Raw genomic sequence first — 20,199 nt, 5'->3', positions numbered from 1 at the left:
TTGCTATAGTTATCGGTCAGAAACTACAAAAATGCACTGCGCTGAGTACGATAATTTGGCAACGCTGGGTCGGACTCGAAGGTGGAGTTTTGGACGCAGGGATGAACGCGCTCCTATCGCTGCCGCTCACGAGAGGCTTTGTCCATCAGCGAGGGAAGGACGTGCGTGCGCCAGGGACGTAAAGTGCATTCATTCAGTATTTCAAAGGTCTCTAATGGCCCCGAGGAATAATCGGACTTAGAAGAAAACATTATCAACTTCGCTTCCGTGCAATATTGTATCCATGGTGGATCCTTTCTGTCTGTCTGTCTGCCAGTCTGTATTTTCTCTCTCTCTCTCTCTCTCTCTCTCTCTCTCTCTCTCTCTCTCTCTCTCTCTCTCTCTCTCTCTCTCTCTCTCTCTCTCTCTCTCTCTCTCTCTCTCTCTCTCTCTCTCTCTCTCTCTCTCTCTCTCTCTCTCTCTCTCTCTCTCTCTCTCTCTCTCTCTCTCTCTCTCTCTCTCTCTCTCTCTCTCTCTCTCTCTCTCTCTCTCTCTCTCTCTCTCTCTCTCTCTCTCTCTCTCTCTCTCTCTCTCTCTCTCTCTCTCTCTCTCTCTCTCTCTCTCTCTCTCTCTCTCTCTCTCTCTCTCTCTCTCTCTCTCTCTCTCTCTCTCTCTCTCTCTCTCTCTCTCTCTCTCTCTCTCTCTCTCTCTCTCTCTCTCTCTCTCTCTCTCTCTCTCTCTCTCTCTCTCTCTCCTGTCTGAAATTGCATGCATTTGATGAAAACAAAGGGATTGAGGGAGCGAGAGTGGACGGTAAAAGAATTCTACGGAAAAATCCTGCACATTTTACTTTCTATGATCATACTGTTTTGCAAGAACATTCCTTTTATTAAGAGACATAGACAGACTAAGAACGTCTAATGGCTTTACAGGCATTGATATATATACCTGAAGTAACTATCGACAAGCAAAGTGAATATAAAGGGGATAGAAAAGTGGGTAGAATGTTTGATACACTTTCCAATACGATTTATGTATGCCTTTTGTCACTCCGATCCAGTGTCCTCTACTCTCTACCACATGTTTGTCATCCTCTTCTAGAACTACCGAGCATCTATTAATAAGCAATTCCGATTGTGATAAGTCTCGGTAATTCTGATCTAAAAATGGAACTGGACAAAGAGAAAATAAAACTCCTCGGATAGAATGAATTATCCATTTATTTCGCCCACCTTTGAAACTACCGAACTTATATTAGAGAGAGGTCATGGCATAAGGGCACGATATTTTTATACAAAGATGGAAGAGGACCAACAGGAAATTGCATATACACCTTTTTCAGGGGATAGTGAGCTTCTCAAATTAACTAAGTATCTTTGTTAGATTACATGTCACTTGGTTTAAATGAGCGAAGGACTCGTCTTTAATATACATTTGAGTTGAGTTGAAAGTAAGAGTATTTGCATCTCACCATAAAAAAAGTCTGATTGTTTATTAACGTCACGTCATTTGTAGAATGTCGACACGAACGGATGGTGTGCTGCGTCATGACTGGACGAGCGAATAAATTGTGACTACATCCATTTTTGCGATTTGTATTTAGTTCTCTCTTTTTCCATCTGGTGGTCCTCATATCAAATGTTTTATGATCTTCTTTTCTGATACATATAGTATTGTTCCCGCATTAGTAGATAAAAATTGAAGCCATCATTTTTTCCCACCAGATTTACAAAATGCGCAAAAAGGTAGATAATGGGTTTTATGATTTTTTTGCTCTTAGTTTACAAGCAAATAAAATCTATTTTCGCAAATTCACATGTGTTTGGGACGCATATATTTTGTATTAGGCATATTTTCTTTCCTTTGACGGAGAGTGAACTGTTCGTACTTTTCTCTTAAATACATCGATAAAAGCACATTATGCCATGCCCTTCCCAAGAACCACCTATGCATGATGTCATAAAAAATTCACATTGAATTCACACAACACCACGAGTTATATATAAGTTGCATTATCTACGTCACGTCAATACATTACAAGGACTCACAAAGTATTTTCTTTGAACAAAACTATAAATGCTGACTCCTGTGACAGCTTATCTCCAACCAAAAGTTCAAATAACATCTACAACCCATATTTGACACCAGAAAGTTGTACTCTCAGGCCACAAGGCTGACACAAAACATCACCCCAAGGTCACCATGAAGTGACGAAGTATTGACGTCAATATCCCTTTTACGTACACCGTCGCGTCTGGCCGCCTGAATGGTCCTCCCGCCGAGGGTGTGAGTAGGGGTTGTACCGTTGCCAGGCAGCTTTATGAATGTTTTAGCAGCCACCCCCTATGAAGGTCGATCAAGTACTCAGATCGAAGATAACCGGGTCGGGGTCCTGCCCTTGAAGCAACGACATCAAAGACAAGGATGAAAGCACTCACAAAAACATATATGCAACACTTAGAAGGGTAACTCCAAGCCATAAATTATGGAATTGAAGCCGTTGATAAAAGACGAAATAGTAGGAAAAAATAATAAACATTCCATGTATGGATGATTATCGCTATTACGACGTATACTAGATTTCTTTATCTTTATTTATGAGTATTCAGTAGGGGCAGAAACTTTGTTTATTCCCACTGTTACATAATACTACATGAAATCAAAATGTTATAAATCCGGACGACACAAATGGAGGGTGACCTTAAAAAGGGGAGGTTCATGTGCCCCAATTTCAAAGTTCAAGACAGGCATATTTGTCGCCTCTCCAAATGCCAAGGACACAAGTATACGTAAGTGGCGCAGCAAGCGATAGTTTGGCACATCCATCATGCTTTTTTTGTGTGTGCATCCTTGCGTTTATTTAATCGATTCAGCATTACACACTGAAACTAAATTCAAGAGAGACTTTTTATGTAAATTTTTTTCATATATACTCAAAACACTTATTCAGCTATTCATTTATTTATTTTGCTTCACCGCTCACCTATTCGATTCAGAAGTATGCATTAACACCAAATTTAAACGCTACTTTTCTTATAATCTGTATGATAAACCCCAACATTCAGTATCTCTTTTTGTGTGTCCGTCTGGGCCTTTATTTAATCGGTTCGAAATTACGCAGTGGTACAAAATTTGACAAAGACTCTTCATGATTTTATTTCGACGAACCTGATGATAGAAACCCATGAGAAACCTTGCATTCAGTACCTTTCCCTCCCATGCAGTTTAATGAAGCTCTCTTACCTCACGGATCTCCCTGCGTCATAATTATACTTCGATGAACTTAATAATACAAAACCTTTCCAATCGCCCCCATGAAGTGTGCTTAATCCTTCTTACCTCATGCGTCTCCCTGATGTTATAAACGTTTTTCAAGACACTTCTGGAACTTATTGTTAGTGGTCCTTCTTTTTTTTGTATCGTCATCCGCTTTCTTCTTGGAGGTATATTAGCTCATTTTTTTTATTATGTAACTCTTGGTTTGTCTCATTTAACGTAACAAATTTAATTAATGAAAGGAAGAAAGAAGAAAAAGAAAAGGAAAGAAGAAGGAAGAAAAAAAGAAGAAGTAAAAGAAAAAGAACGAGAAGAGAAGAAGAAAGAAGAAGAGGAAGAAGACGAAGAAGAATGAAGAAGGAAGGAGAATAAAAACAAGAACAAGAACAAGAAGGACAAGAAGACATTGAAATAATCCCTTTACTTAGCTCCGGCGTATGAAGTGCCACGAAGCTTTCCTTACCTCATGTTGTCGTGGTCGGAGCGTCTCAGAGGGGGTACGCCACGTCGCTCTCCTTCAGCATCGTAAGAACCTCCCCTCCTCGCACAAGAACCCCCGTTTACTTCATTTACGCGAATATGTATTTCTTATCCGTATTCAAATTCTGCTCTCTTTGCATGCTGAGTTATTATTTCATCTATTTCAAAGCGAATTGTGGGTACGTTTACTTATTATAAATTAAAGATGTGATACGCTTTGTGGAGAATGTTAGAGCATCGCTGTCGCCCGCGTCAGAAGGTTTTTTAACAAGTTTGGTCTGTGGGTGGAATGCGTGTGTTTGAAGGAGCAGCCAGGCACTGTCACCCGCTCACGGCACCAACTCTATTGCCACTGCCACACTAGGACGCGGCCCTCCCGCCCCACCCCACCCCTTGACACGCTACGCACTCACCCACCCATCCAGCCACCTCCCATCCTCCCGCCCGCCCACCCACCCAAAGGCCATCAAATAAAATCCATCTTCTCTCCCCTTCCTTTACCCCCGCCCCTCCTGTCTTAACACACACACACACACACACACACACACACACACACACACACACACACTCATATGGCTCATGATTTAATTGTGTGTTCGTGACTAAGTTCAGACCTTGGCTTGACGATATTTGCGAATTTCTTATTTTTTTCCTTCTATTCGGATGTTTTTTTAGTGTCAAGGTTTCCGTCTGATATTACAAGAGTACGTACTTGGGAATGTTTACAGAATTCAGGTTATGGTTGTTAGTGGTTCAGGAAATGTTATATAGTAATAATCATAGTGGAACGTGTACGTGGAATTTGTATGTGGAGGTGTGTTGTTCACCATGGTCTAATCGCGCCCTTGGCTCGCTGTTGTTAGCCAGTACCTTCCCCGAATATGCTTGGAGTTCAAGTGACGGATCTTTGGGAACGCCTGGAGCCTCTCATCACATCCACTCACACCTGGGAGGCGCGACAGAACACCCGACCAACACCGGCACCCATTCACTGCGGGAGGGACAGGGGGCCTGGATGTGAGGAGACTGCCCGCCCATCCGTCTCCACTCCCCCAGGGAATCGAGCCCGGAACCTCTCGATTGTGAAGTGAGCATGCTAAACACTGCACTACGGAGCTATGTTTTTTCATGTGATGTTGATGATGATGATGATTATGATGATAATAATAATAATAATAATAATAATAATAATAATAATAATAATAATAATAATAATAATAATAATAATAACAATAACAGTGATGATAGTACTGATCTGACTGAGTATTTTGAGAGGGGCGGAGAGTGACGGAGGACTGAGGGGAGTGCAGCGCGTCGGTGAGTTCAAGGTGGGGCGGCGTCACTGGCCGTCGAAAGGCTAATCACTGTGGCAGGGCGATACCTTTAAAATTTCACAAGGTGTGTGTGTGTGTGTGTGTGTGTGTGTGTGTGTGTGTGTGTGTGTGTGTGTGTGTGTGTGTGTGTATTCGTCATCTACAAGTTATGTTGCATCCGTTTCTGAGACGTGTTTTTTTTTTTTTTTTTGTGTGTGTGTGTCTTTCTTGTTTCCTGGTGACGGCATTGGTCTGCCGTAGTGAAGGTCAGCAGGGCCTGTGACAGCTAAGGTCACACACACACACACACACACACACACACACACACACACACACACACACACACACACACACACACACACACACACACACACACACACTCGCTTACACACATAGATGAAGCGCTATTTTATCTATATATTTTTTCTCAAATTCTATGTCGGATAAAACAGGAACGTCAATAAATCGAAGGTGGAAGAGGAAGGTTCAAGGATACAAGATCAATACACCCAGAAAAACCCAACCTGTCATGTGTACCGATTGGTTTAACAATTCACAAGGTATATTCTAGTGCCCATTCATATAAGATGTTGCTCACCAAAGATAATCTCCCTCACATGTATACCTTACCACTGTCACGACAATGTGTCCCTTCAGTTATGTTGTTTACTAAGGAAAGTGGGACACAAGTGACACGAAACGGACATTCATCAGACAGAATCAACAAAACCGAGAAGACAACCACAAAAGGATAACCAAGGACGCCGCTCAGAGCAAGGTTATAGGGAATGGACACAGGTAAATATTTATTTTGTTGCCGTTTCAGATGGAATAAAAACTAATCTCGAATATGGGAAAAGTCAATAAAGGAAATAAATACCGGGTCAAAAGCAAGAGTGTTTAGTCAGGGAAAAGAGGAGCGACCCCCTCTCAAGAAAATATAGAACAACAGGAAACTAAATGAAAAGTCAAAGGGCAAAGGTATATGGACACTTGCGTGGAGTACTTTGCCACGACCCAGCGACATTATTTTCATACGTTTCTGGTCTCTATGTAATGAATAGTTTGTCTTTGCGAACTCTAATCAACATTTATTTTTATTTTTTTATTATATAATTCATAACTAGGAATAACGGTAGTTTGATTTGATCCAATAGTGCAGGCAGACTTACACTAGTGACAGGCTCTCAGGGTGGACGATGTAGGATTCATAATCTCTCTCTCTCTCTCTCTCTCTCTCTCTCTCTCTCTCTCTCTCTCTCTCTCTCTTGACGTGGAGTTCCTAAACGCATGGGACAATTTCTATGGACAAAATGAACTTTTCCACAGGGACGGATTGCACCTTTCTCCCATCGGGGCAGCCAGACTCGGAAGGCTCCTCAACGAAGCAGTGCGTGTCATCCGAGCAAAAAACGAGTCACGGCCACGTCCCTCCACCCCGCCCGTGTAAATAGACGCCGTGCATCGCAACAAACCCGTAACCGTGATCCCGCAAGTACCACCACCTGTATTACCAAGCCTCTAAATAACTTAAAAATCCTTAGTTTCAATGCGCGTAGCCTAAGAAACAAATTTGATGAACTGAGATGTCTTGCTTTAACAGAAAATTTTGACATAATTGCTATAACCGAAACATTTATCGACACCACTAATATTGATTTAAGTTCCGAATACAACATAGATGGCTACAGACTCTTCAACAAAGATCGTGTAAACCGTAGAGGCGGTGGCGTCGCCCTTTATGTCAAAAGCTATTTGCAACCCACCGACAAAACACCGGGAAACAGTAACGTTGAACATTTGTGCGTGCGAGTAAACATTGCAAAAGTCAATTTAAATATATCTGTCACCTACAGACCTCCCGGGCAATCACTCGATGACGACCTTGAAATGTACAGCGTCTTAAGGCAGTCACTTAATAACAACGACTCACTGATATTAGGAGACTTTAACCTCCCCCATATCGACTGGGCGACACTGTCAGGTACAGAAGGCGAGTCACATAGAATGATCGAATTTCTAGAAGAAAATTATCTAAGCCAAATGGTTTCTGAGCCAACTCGACAAAATAATATACTCGACCTTGTTATAACGACCCAAGATAACCTTGTCAGTAGTGTCACGGTAGGAGAACACCTCGGTTCTTGCGATCATAAATTAGTGCGCGTCGACATTAAAGCTCAATCATCAGTGACTGAAAATAAAGTAAAGGTGCCCAATTTCAAAAGAGCTAACTTCGTAGAAATCCGACAAAAACTAACAGAAATACAACTATCAGATGACGGCAACGTAGAGGAAGCCTGGCTAAGCCTTAAAATCACTTACTCAATAAGCATAACACATTAGTCAACTTGTGCGAGAAACGAATTAACACTAATAAAAACCCACCGTGGTTTAATAGCGAAATTAAACAATCAGTCAATGAGAGAAAATTGTTTTACAGGTTAAAGAAAGAACAAAGCACGCCCGAGAACATTAGACTTTATAATGATGCCAGGCGACGAGTAAAAAGACTAGTAGGTCAGGCAAAGCGTAGATACGAAGAAAATATTGCAGCCAACTGTAAAAATAACCCGAAATCTTTCTTCAGTTACATAAACAACAGAAAGGCGATCAAAAGTGGTATTGGACCTTTAACAAACAGCGACGGTGCACTAGTGACTGACAGCCAACACATTGCAAACCTCTTAAACAATTACTTTTCCTCGGTGTTTAATACTAACAGTCTTCCTCTCGCTACCACCAACTCCAGTACTATTGTAAATCCCGAGCATGCATTGCCTAATTTTGAAATAACAACCGATGAAGTCCTTAAAGCTCTCCATTCACTTAAAACAAATAAAAGTCCTGGACCTGACAAAGTATATCCAACTCTGCTGAAAGAAACGAAGAGCGAAATACTCTCCTCCCTCACAACCGTATTCAATATGTCCTTGCGACAAGGCATCGTCCCTTCAGATTGGAAAAAGGCTAATGTGACACCGATTTTCAAGAAAGGAGACAAAAAAGTACCAGGTAATTACAGGCCCATTAGTCTAACTTCGGTTGTAGGTAAGCTACTTGAGGGCATAATTAGAGACAAAATTGTGAGTTACCTTGAAAGCCACTCATTGATTGGGGACTCACAACATGGCTTCCGAAACAAAAGATCCTGCCTATCAAACCTATTAACCTTTTATAACGACCTCTTCACTGTTTATGACGTAACCAAATCACTGGACGTAGTCTATCTTGATTTCCAGAAAGCGTTTGATAAAGTCCCGCATCATAAATTACTTTACAAATTAAAGCAAATAGGTATTGACGGTCAAGTAAACCAATGGATCGCGAATTGGTTGAGCAACAGACAACAGAGTAGTGATTGACGGATTTAACTCAGAGTGGGCGCCTGTCACTAGTGGCGTCCCTCAGGGCTCGGTCCTTGGCCCAGTGCTCTTCATTATTTACATCAACGACGTGGATGTTGGACTCAATAACCGCATTAGTAAATTTGCAGACGACACAAAGATTGGTAACTCGGTTCTCACTGACGAAGACAGGCAAAGCCTCCAAGAGGATTTGCACAAAATTTCATCTTGGTCGGATAGATGGGAGATGCCCTTTAACGTAGACAAGTGCCAGGTCCTTCAAGTTGGAACGAGGAATAAGAAGTTCGATTACGAAATGTGCGGCGTTAAACTCAAAAGCGTTCAATGCGTCAAAGACTTAGGGTCAAAATCGCGTCAAACCTCAAATTCTCACAGCAATGCATCGATGCAGCAAATAAAGCGAACAGAATGTTGGGCTTCATTAAAAGAAACTTTGTATTCAAGAATAAAGATGTAATACTCCCGCTCTACAACAGTTTAGTCAGACCCCACTTGGAATATGCGGTACAGTTTTGGTCCCCCCACCATGCAAAGGATATTGCTAAATTAGAAGGTGTTCAGCGTCGGGCAACGAAAATGATCCCTTCCTTGCGCAACAAATCCTACGAAGAAAGGCTTTCTATCCTTAACATGTTCTCTCTTGAGAAACGTCGCCTCCGAGGAAAATTGATCGAATGTTTTAAAATACTTAATGGTTTCACGAATGTAGACAGATCAACATTGTTTATGATCGATGACAGTCTGCGCACGAGGAACAATGGCGTAAAACTCAGATGTAGACAAGTAAATTCAGATTGCACCAAATTTTTCTTCACCAACGTTGTAGTGCGAGAATGGAATAAGCTTCCACCATCAGTGGTCCAGTGTAACACGATTGACTCCTTCAAAAATAAGCTCGACCGTCACTTCCTTCAACTTAATATCAACTAGAGTAGAAATGCAACGTTTTGAAGTCTTCTGATTAATGTAAAATCACTTAGGTTTAAGGACAGACCACCAAGTCTGGACCATGGGGTCTGTGTGGTCTGATTTTCTATGTAAATCTATGTAAAATCTCTCTCTCTCTCTCTCTCTCTCTCTCTCTCTCATCATTTTTCAGGCAAATCTAACGAACCAAAACAAGTATACCTAACCTGTGAAAGAGATCAAAAGAAAAGCATCACTAGGAAGAAGTTTGGAAGATATACCCCGCGGGCTATAGATACCGCCAGATTAGTTTAGACTTACGGCAGTTTGGATAGGTTTGTTAGTTTAATTGCTTGGGATAAACATGTTAGATTAGATATGGTCAGATTAGGTTACAATTAGTTTGGTTAGATTTATGGTTTAGACTGTTAGATATATTTATAGTCCGGAAAACAGCACCAGGAAGAAGTTACGAAAAATAAACCCCGCGGGCTATAGATGCCTGAGCTGGAGCCGCCTGACACGTAGCCAGGCGGACTGAACCCCAAGAGGCGGGACCAGAGTGAGGCAGAGAGCGCTCGGGTGGCCCCTGTGATGCTCCTGCTGCCTCGCCTTTGTAAACAGCACAGACCATCATGTCGGGCGGCTCTGGAGGTGACGTGGAAATTGACATCTCCGGTGAAATTGATGTTCCTGAGAAGCTCCGTGATCCTTCCAAAGCAGGGTAATGTTGAGAGGTGGTTATGAGTTGATCAGGCAAAATGTGCACGAAGGTTTGATAGCGTTTGGCTCTCCATAGGTGTGCGGTGACGAAATTTGAAGGGTCTCAGCACAAGTAATTTTTGTTTCGCGTAAGTACTGTAACTTGCAGTGAATTAATATGCTGTCTTAAGTGATAGAAGTGTCATTACGGCGTTCCAGTGAGCTCAGTAAAGGTTCACGGCGGTATTAAATCCTGGTGATGTCCCTCGTACTGACACGTTGGCAAACTTGTGTTAGTCATCAGACAAAATGTTCCCTAGAGCTGTACAAGTGTGGAATAGACTGCCAGAAGGAGCAATCATAGCAAGCACCACCCAAGGATTCAGGAGAGCAGCACTACTGCCATTCGACAGATGCTGCCTCCACCCACTCTAAAGTGTCTGTAGAAGCCAGGCACACCGAGGCTTGCATCCCTGGACAGCGGACCCCGCTTTTTGGGATTAACCCGTGGGCTTCGGCTATGGGAAGGCCGAGAAACGGCAACATTACACTGCATTTTGAGACTAAGAAAAGTGCATGGAACGTACATCACAGTACTCCTCTCATAACCATAGCCGTTAAAAATATTTATTTAAACTCAAACTCCATTCTTTTTCGGTGGTGTTTGTTACAAAATATACAGTCTAGTGACACGTGGCATCTAGCCGAGAGTCGCTTGTTGTCTACTTTAGAGAATTTGACAAGTGATTACTATATGGATAACTAATTCAGTCTGCCATGACCTTACAGCACCACCTATGACAAATAAGCCCACCTCAAGATCAATCACCCACCACAATGACCCAGGGCATGCATGGTGGGTTGCTCTATGCTGCCACCGCCTACAATTAGCTCGAATTAGACGTTTTGAGCCGAGCCCCATACGGGGTCCACCGTTTCAGCGGACCAACTCACGAGAGCCCAAAAATGGGTCCGCTGACGCTGCCGGGTTAATAGACTCAAGACTCATGACAGACACCAAATGCAAACTGATTCTCCATTCCCTATGCATGATTCTGGAAAATTCCTAGGAGACTGCCACCACGTTATCATTATCTTCTGATGGAAATCCAGCATTACTGGAAAATTACACTTGACTCATCCCAGTGATTGGCACTTATTTTTTTCTAATAGATTTTAATGTTCCATGCACCACACTGATAACTTTTTGTCGAGAGCTACACAGCGTTAGGTTACTATCATGACTGTCATAATGTCTTCACAGCTACCTAAAAAATGGCATCTGCAATGCATATGGTACTCACTGTTTGTTACATAAGAGAAGGCTTTAGAGTGTGACTGACCTAAGTTATTGCTTTATTTCCTTTATTTTTAATTCTCTATGTCTGAAGTAGGCTATGTCAGGGTTACAGACATTGTAACACAGAATTTTTACTCTTCCAGCTCTTTATTGCACTGCGTTTGATGAAAATGATAAATAACCAAACCTAACTTAACCTAACTTCAATCTCTTGTACACGCATCCATTGCCGACTTCCTTCATGCTGGCATGTACGCACAGCTTTCCTGGCTGGAGGAGCAAGTGGTGAAATTGTTCCCCTGGGTGGGGAACCTTTTGAATATTGACTCTGTGAGGTACTTTCGATTTTGAACTTATGAGCAGTGCTCAGTCCATTTGAGGTAAAAGTAGGTAATTCAGTAGTTGCAGTAAATAATTACTTTGTAAAATATATAGCACCTTTTTAGTTTGGTGGCCAGAAAAAGAATATATTATAGTAAGTATGCTCTAGCGCTTTCATAGTTGTTTTCCAGTAAAAAAAAAACCTATGTCCTAGAGAAAAAACTTCAGACTGTCAAAAAATTAAGTTTCTGTCTGAAATAGACCACTCAGGCTTGCCTAAGTCTTAACTGAACAACGGTATAGTATTTTTAGGGGCTACATTTTTTTTTTCTTCTTTTTTGTGTGTGTTTAAATGCTGTTTAAATTCTCATTCATTCATAATGCAATAGCAATGAATAACAAAAACTCTGCATATATCAAATTCTATGTATTTGTTCTTTTGCATAACTTTTTTATTAGTTTTATTGTTCTAGTGTGTTAGCTATCATGTGCCACTATTGTTATTACTTGGTCCTCTATTACTGTTAGTGCTTATACTTTTTTTATGTTTGATACCAGTAATCACAGTTCCTTTTTTTTTTTTTTTTTAACCACTCCTCCATTCTTGTACATTTCATATTGGATTTAATTTGTTCCCTTCCATTCTTCCCTCAATGCATTGTGTTTCAGATGTGTTTTAGTTAAACTAAAAATTTCAGTTATTTGGTTACTTGCATACACCCTCACTTTCCAGTGCCCCATCTTGTCACATTCATACATCCAACCTTTATGCAGTTACCTACCTGGTTGGTGTCTTGTCTTTCTTGCCATGTTGTAATCACTCCTTCTCACTTTGTCATGCCATATCTCCTGAACCTTCCTACTTGCCCTCAGCCAGCCAGGAAGCCTGCCTCCCGGGAAGCTTTGTACCTCCTTCTTGATTTAGGGTTACTAGGTCTTTTGATACTTTGTTCCATATAGATTCTTGTCAAGGTCTAGAAAGTTCACTCTTAGGTCCTTTCTCTTACATCATTTCCACCTTTACTATTTTTAGCTCAGTTTGCACATTCATGTTTAAATTCTCATTCATTCATAATGCCTTGGTTCCGTTGGCCTCTTCATGATCCCCATCATTGTTACTCTCAATCCTTTCTTTCTTTCATCTTTCACTGTGCATCTGACTGTCTTCTTTGCATCTCAGTGACACTTCAAATTATCATTTTTCCACACTCCATTCTTACCACCACTTTCTTTACACCCACCATTGCTTCTGCTATTCCCTTCCCTCTGAGGTAGGAAGCACTACAGGTCCTCCCTACCTCAGAGCAAACATGGTTTCCTCTTTTCTTCTGCATATCTCCTTTCATTGCCGTCACACCCATACCACTTTCTTCCTTTCCTCGCACTACATTATCCTGTTTTATTTCTCAAAGTCTAGTTTCCTTCCTTATTTTAATGACTTTTTGACCTCTTTCTCATTTCTCTCCCTTGAGACCTTACTCTCAGATCTGACCTCTGGCCTTAACTGAGGCTTCACTTTCACCATCTCTGCTTTTCTGCCTTCCTCTTTCTGCAATGCTTTCATTTCTTTTTCATCTCTCACTTCTGTTCCCAGTTCCACATTTCTTTTAATATTATATATAGCTTACATTTCACTACCTTCCTTCTTCTTTGTATCCCATATTCATTGCAATGCATATATAGTCTCACTTTCCATCACACCTGCATGAGAATGAACTGTTGATAGAAATTTATTTGCCTTAAGGTGAAAGTAGCATCATGAGGGTTCACTAACCTTACTTGAGTCAAACTACCTGTGCCCAGTGAAACAAGTGTGTTTTTTCTAATGGAGTCTTTCTCAGGAGAGTATAATTTTGCTTTGGGATGTTCTGTGATATTAATCCTGATCTTCTGTAATGTTGACCTCATTGAATGCTGTTTGTCTGCCATAGGTTCATGATGCAGCTCCCCATGCAGCTACAGCTGGCGTCTCCAGCGGCGCGAGAATGGGTCACTCGCCAGAGGGAAAATGTGCGGCCATGGATGGTTTTCTTCAATACCCAAAAATTCAAGGTAAGCCAAAGAAAAACTTTTGTCGCACATTATTTTTATATATAATTCAAGATGTTTTCAGACTTTTGACTTACATCATAACTTCAAAAAGTATGACATCAGCATCAGAGTACCGTATGCAAAATGTTCTCAAAGCACTGGTGATTATTTGTACATATTTTATTATTTTCAGGCACCACCCAGTGTCCAGAGGTGGAGTAAACGTTTGGCCAAGAATGTTGATTACTTCCAGTCGAACTACATGTTCGTCTTCGTTGTTCTCATCTTGTATTGTCTGTGAGTGTCCCTTCTTATTATAAAGTCTTTTATTGTTGTGTTTCGTTGATACAGTTTATTTATTTCTTATAACAATTAGACATTTCAGTTATGTTTATGTAAGGTGAAACTAATACGGAGTATTAGAAATATGGATACCTTGTGATACAAAAGAAAGTAGCTCATACAATCTGCTAGGTAATTTCTTTTTTGACCCCATTGTTTACCAGTTCTTTGTCATCAAAAGGTATTTTAATCTGTTTAATAAAACTCATAAAAGTGTTGCTTAATCACATACATATTCAAGAATATCTTTGATATCTTATTCCTCCTAGTATCTTCATAGTCCCCTGGCAATTCTCAGACATTTCCTCTTCATTTCATGTCTCCTTGTCTTCACAAGCTGCATTTAATTAATTTATTTACAGTCTTACTCCACTTTTACTAAGTGATATATTCCCAATTGCATAATACTAGTTATTTGTTTTTCCTTCTTTACTTCCATCATTGTTTTATCATAATCCATGACACTGATGAGCTGGATCCTCTGGTTTCAAAATTTGTTTACTTTGCTAAAGATTTTTTAGGGGGGAGCTTTTATTTTGCCTTTCCTTCATTGTAACTACTTTGCAGGATCACATCTCCTCTGCTGCTTTTGGCTGTGGCTGCATCTCTAGGAGCATGCTACATTCTCTCCCTTCGAAATGCTGAGAAGAAGATAATAGTTGGAGGCCATGAGGTGTCTTTGGCTCATCAGTTTGCTGCTGTTGGAGTTTTTTCTCTCCCAGTGTTCTACATTGCAGGAGCTGGAGCTGTCCTTTTCTGGGTTCTAGGTAATATTACTTTACATTTGTTTTCTTACAAATTCATGTGCTGTTCATTTGCAAGCACAAGTAATTTGTCTAGTAGAGTCTCCTCTGTACAGGATAAGATACTATACATAGGATTTTAAAATGTTTATAGGACAAATCAGATACTAAATAAGTTAGAAATGTTGAATTTTGCTTATTTTTAGCCATCACTCTCACTAACAGTACTGAAAATTTATAGGTGATTCTCAGGAAGTGTGGTAGCCGCATATACTGAATAAATTGTTTCATCTGAGATATAATTTTACTCTGAATTACATAGATTACTCTGCATTATGTAGACACTACTGTTTCTACATTACATGAATTTTTCTTTCATCAGAGTACAATAATACTGAAACTTAACTTTGGATTGGTTAGCACTTGTCTTGTTTTTACATCTATCATCATCTGAAACCATCACCATTATCATCATTATCTACATAATTTATATATACCATGTTTCCTACAGACCAATGCTCTTCAGTCTTTTTTTATGTTTTCCACCATTATTTTAGACATTGAAAAACCTGCCCACTTTAGATAGTCACCAGTTTTATTAACTAGAATATAAACTTAGAGTTTTATTCTACAGGTAAAAAAAAAATAGATTAACTTTTCTTTTTAGTTTATTTAGCCAGCCATATGATTCTGTATATTAACTAAATTCTACTTACCTTTACATTTGGACCACATTTTCTTTGGAACAATATGAACAGAGCACAGACCTCATCTAGCCATCTGTCCACTCATACCAAAATGTTGTCCACCCAAAGATAGACCATCCACCCAGGTTTTAGAACACTGCTGTTGAAGCTTGCATAACCATATTCCATTGCTGAAATATTGTTATAACTTTGCAGGGGCCAGCCTGTTCATCATTATGGTCCATGCTTCATTATATAACATTGAGAGTCTCTTAGGCTCAGATGAGGAGCCATTCGAATTGGAGATGGAACAGGTGGGTAAAAGAATTACAGTTTCATATTTTTAATCATGAGGGAACTTTTTGATTTTCAGTGAATGTTATTAGATTTTCTGATTTATTTTTTATTATTCTTTCTTGTTTTACTTCTCACTTCATTGCTATATATTTTATTGGTTTGGAAGTATATAGTAACAAAGAGTCGATGTAATCTTGGAAATGTGTTGATAATCATTTCTCTATTCTCCTCAGGTGTAGACAGTGTCAGGTGCAGATGTCTTAATGGAACCTGCATCTACATAAGTTGACCAAAATGCTATGGAATCTTTAATGTGCAACTAAAGGCTGGATCTGAATGTTTTTTCATTTCTCTTGGACAACAACCACTCTTAACATTTTGAAATAGTGTACCTAATTTTGGTGTAATAGGTACGAGTAAAATGTGCACAGAGAAATTGTATCGGGAACTTCACCTTAAACATGCTCTCTACAAATACCCTATGCATCCGGTGCCATCAGTATGCAGTTGTTTATTCAGAACAGAAACCACATCAAGAGGCTCAGTGATAGTTGGTGACTAGTGGACACTTCAATAAAGGATGTTTGACTGACCAGGTGTTAGAAATATAATGACCATCAACTTAATGATGGGCTAATGGGCAGATCTGTTCCAAGTTAACCAAACGAACCCTCCCTTGCTTTCACTACCCCAGTGACTTTCAGTAGTCATGAACTACTTACAGGAGCTTTCAAGTTTTAAAAGAAAGCTAATACAACTGGTGCAGAATTCTCAGCAGCAAAGCTCATCATATAAGTGGTGAAGAATTCTCTACAGCAATATAATATATTACTTAGCAATAGACACATAGGATAGTAAATAATTTGTGTTGAATATGAAACTTTCTTGGGAGGGATTAGATCACTTTAATTATTTTATCGAAGTAAGAGGTTTGAACAGAGACTTGAATCAAAATTTGGAAACTTTTAAAATTATTGTGCTTCCTATTCCTTCACATTTTAGGGTTATTAACTCAATACATATTTATTGCATTATGTTGCCAGTTTTCTGTGTTCACCCATGGAATTGCACCTTGCCTTCAAGAAGCACCGTACACTCACTGCAAACATATTATTGTGCACCATAGACTATGGTATAGTCTGTTTCATTCCGTCTGTCCACTCGTGAACGTAGATATGGCACCTGTGCATTGTAAGTTCGTGATTGCGTGAAGATCAACTTTATATTTTCAGCGATATATTTGAATGTTTGTGTATACAAAAAAACCTCAAGTCGTCTTATATAAACCGCAAGCATGCTGATTTGCATTAATAAATCTACTATACAAGCACATGAAAGAACAACTTGTATATTGAACAGTATAGTCTGATCATACTCAAACGATTTATAGCCTCTCAGATACGCATATTTCATCTCATTCAGGTACATAAAGTTACATCCGACTCTGCAAGTGTCTATACATAAGGAATTTTGATGCGTGGCATGTAAATAACATGGGTAGCCTAATATTCGAAATAGCCTATCATCGCATTCAAGTTATTAATTATTATTTCATGTTATTTTGATTATTAATTGTTATTTGCATGCAGTAAATTATTAAGATACCCTTTATTTGCACTTGCAGAGCCAGATGTCTTTTAATATACCTTAAATGAGCTATCAATCAATGAATTTGAAAAACCATAGATCGTTTGAGCATGATGTGACTATGTTATTTGATACAAGCTTGTCTTTTCGTGTGCTTGTGTGTTAGATTATCGATGCAAATGACTGAGTTGTTTTTTGTATACATAAACATTCAAATATATTATTGAAAAATAAGCTTGAATGTCTATCACAACAGTTGATTTTCACGTATTCATGAACTAGAAATGCGCAGGTGCCACATCCATTAAAATTTCTGCTTTGTTGGTGGACAGATGAAATGAAACAGACTATAGTAATAAGTGCTTTGCTCAGTTACCTGTTGTTTGTTACCAGTACACCAGGTATTCGTTATATGTGAGGGTTACGTTCTGCAAAAAGCTCGCATAATGTGAATTCGCATATATTGAACCTATCATCCCATTAATTATAGGGGGTTATATTCCACGACACGTTTTCGAACCCTCTAGCTATTTATTCCGGCATCGTTTCACAATAATAAAGCACTAAAGCAACAATAAAGCACATTAGGTCAGATAAACTGTAAAATATAATATGAAAATACATTGTAAACAAACAAAAAATTAGAAATTGTACTCATTCTGACTGGCGGAGGAAAAGGTTAATTATAGGCGAGAAAGGTGCGGGAAAACATTTGCACCCGCCGCCCTCTTGTGCAAGTCGGCCACCATACCTCACCAACCAGTCGCACCAGTGCCGCTACTCACATAGTGGCGAATTTTTCTTGCATAAAACGAATACTTGGCACATTTAGGTTAGTTGCATATGAGTGAATTTGCATATTTCAAACTTGCATATATCGAATACCTAGTGTATGTATTATCAGCTTTCTTATTGCACCTTGCCACTAGAAGAAAGATTGTTCAACATATGAGTATAACTGGAGGTTTTTCCCTTCCATGTGCTGCCTAATTGTAAGTTTGTTGGGAAGGTCATTGGAATTTTAAAGAACAAAATAAGATAATATTGAAACTAATTAAGTGAAATGTCATAAAATAAGCTGCTCAGCAAATAGTGCATAGAATTTTCTTAAAGTATTTTTGATAATATTTTTGTAAACTACTGTTTGGTTTGAAAATAAGTTATTCAAGAGGACTACAAGTAACCTTGAATAAAGTGATAACCATCTTACCTTGGCTAGTTCAACAACTTAGACTAATGAAATAGACATTTATTAGAAATATATTTCTGATAATGTTGATTCAGTTACATAATTAAGGTATTTCATTCATTCATATTTATTCATTGCCTACTTAATATCCATATTTTTATAAGATCATTATATGTCGGTTGAGATCATTATAAGTCATTGCATTGAGAGTGTTGAAAGTGTAATATCCGTGATTAATTAAATATATATATATATATATATATATATATATATATATATATATATATATATATATATATATATATATATATATATATATATATATATATATATATATATATATATATATATATATATATATATATATATATATATATATATATATATATATATATATATATATATATATATGTATATATCCAAGTACTCCCAGAGTTACAACCATTTAATTTATGTTCAGCAAAATTGATGAAAATGATAAATAAATCAATACACAACATAGATAAAATCAGATAATTTTGAAAGTTGTTCATTTAGTTATATCACCAAAGTGATTAATGGGCTGAAGCAGCCTTTACTCAGGCATCACACATTTAACTCCTTTCATTATTCAGCTGTTTTTTTCTGGGTGTAATCTACCCTTTATTGATTGTTAAAATATGTAGTAAACTATGACTGGGCTTGGAAAAGCACTGATCTTGTCTCAGCATGACTAATAACAAAGTGCAGTCAGGTGCTCCATCATGCTAACATTGATGCTACAGGCCAGTTAGATAAGATACAACAGTGTTGTGAAAAAATATGGCTATTATTTACAAGCCTTAATTTTGTAATTATTTTCTGTATTTCCACATTTTAACACTGCTCCATTTGAATGTTTCACCTTGTAAAATACCAGATAGCTTACAAACATTATTGTTACTGAAATATTGTTGATTATATGCTGGATAGGTTTTATATGTTGGTGCACTTCACTACTATTGTTATTATTTTTGCTTGCATCAGATTTCTTTGAATATAGCCCTCTCATCACTTGGGGAGTTTCTGTATGTGTGTGTGTGTGTATTATAGCTTTTTGAATGAATTCATAAGTATTTTCTAGTAGTTTAGTTTTCGGAGTGAATTAGTGAGTATTTTCCTAAAATCACAGAGGCATCTACTTCTGTTCACTTGAGAAAGTGTATAGCTTATTTGATTATTTAAATTAAAGATAATTTATTATTGTCAATTGAAACTTCCATTTAATAAAGAAAATATATATGGTATTGATATTCAAATTGTAAAACTTATCCATGGTATAGCTTCCTAACAAGTGGGGCTTTAGCCCAGGAAGTAAAATATGAAGAGATATTAAAAGAAAAAAAAAAGTAATTGATAATCTAGGTTCTGTAGTCAATTATGAAAGAAATCTACATGTCTTAAGAAGCATATAGAGTTTTAAGAGAAAAAAGAAGTTGCAGCTCTTTAACATGGCGGAAGCAAAAGTAGAAGCTGGTATGAAAAGTAAATCCAATACTAAACAGGCGAGGATGAAGTTGAGAAGGAGAAAAACGTTCTTGTGCCTGAATAAAACGACAAACAGAATACTTGGAAAAATAAATCAATTAAAAAGGAAAAAAAGATCGAATGTTTCTGTAAGGATCTGGAGATTATGTTAATTTATCTCCAACGTAACCCTT

The 20,199-nt window shown here is 38.5% G+C and overlaps 2 protein-coding genes across 2 annotated transcripts in view; one reads left to right on the top strand and one right to left on the bottom strand.

Moving 5' to 3' along the window:
- Positions 1 to 4,073, bottom strand: part of LOC127004422 (serine-rich adhesin for platelets-like) — a 31,943-nt gene extending 27,870 nt beyond the window's left edge. The window contains exon 1 of the mRNA XM_050872092.1: positions 3,719 to 4,073. Within this exon, the coding sequence (XP_050728049.1) occupies positions 3,719 to 3,723 (5 nt within the window). The 5' untranslated portion in view covers positions 3,724 to 4,073. The remainder of the gene's footprint in view (positions 1 to 3,718) is intronic.
- A 5,805-nt stretch (positions 4,074 to 9,878) lies between these two features.
- LOC127004420 (prenylated Rab acceptor protein 1-like) lies at positions 9,879 to 19,783 on the top strand. Its single transcript, XM_050872089.1, has 6 exons — positions 9,879 to 10,046; positions 13,577 to 13,697; positions 13,870 to 13,973; positions 14,586 to 14,785; positions 15,664 to 15,761; positions 15,978 to 19,783. Exons 1-6 carry the CDS (start codon positions 9,958 to 9,960, stop codon positions 15,981 to 15,983), a joined length of 618 nt encoding a protein of 205 aa, XP_050728046.1. The 5' UTR covers positions 9,879 to 9,957; the 3' UTR covers positions 15,984 to 19,783.
- The last annotated feature ends 416 nt before the right edge of the window (positions 19,784 to 20,199 follow it).

This window comes from Eriocheir sinensis, chromosome 28 (genome assembly GCF_024679095.1).
Source record: "Eriocheir sinensis breed Jianghai 21 chromosome 28, ASM2467909v1, whole genome shotgun sequence".
Taxonomy (NCBI): Eukaryota; Metazoa; Arthropoda; class Malacostraca; order Decapoda; family Varunidae; genus Eriocheir; species Eriocheir sinensis.
This window is presented reverse-complemented; position numbering and strand designations above follow the sequence as displayed.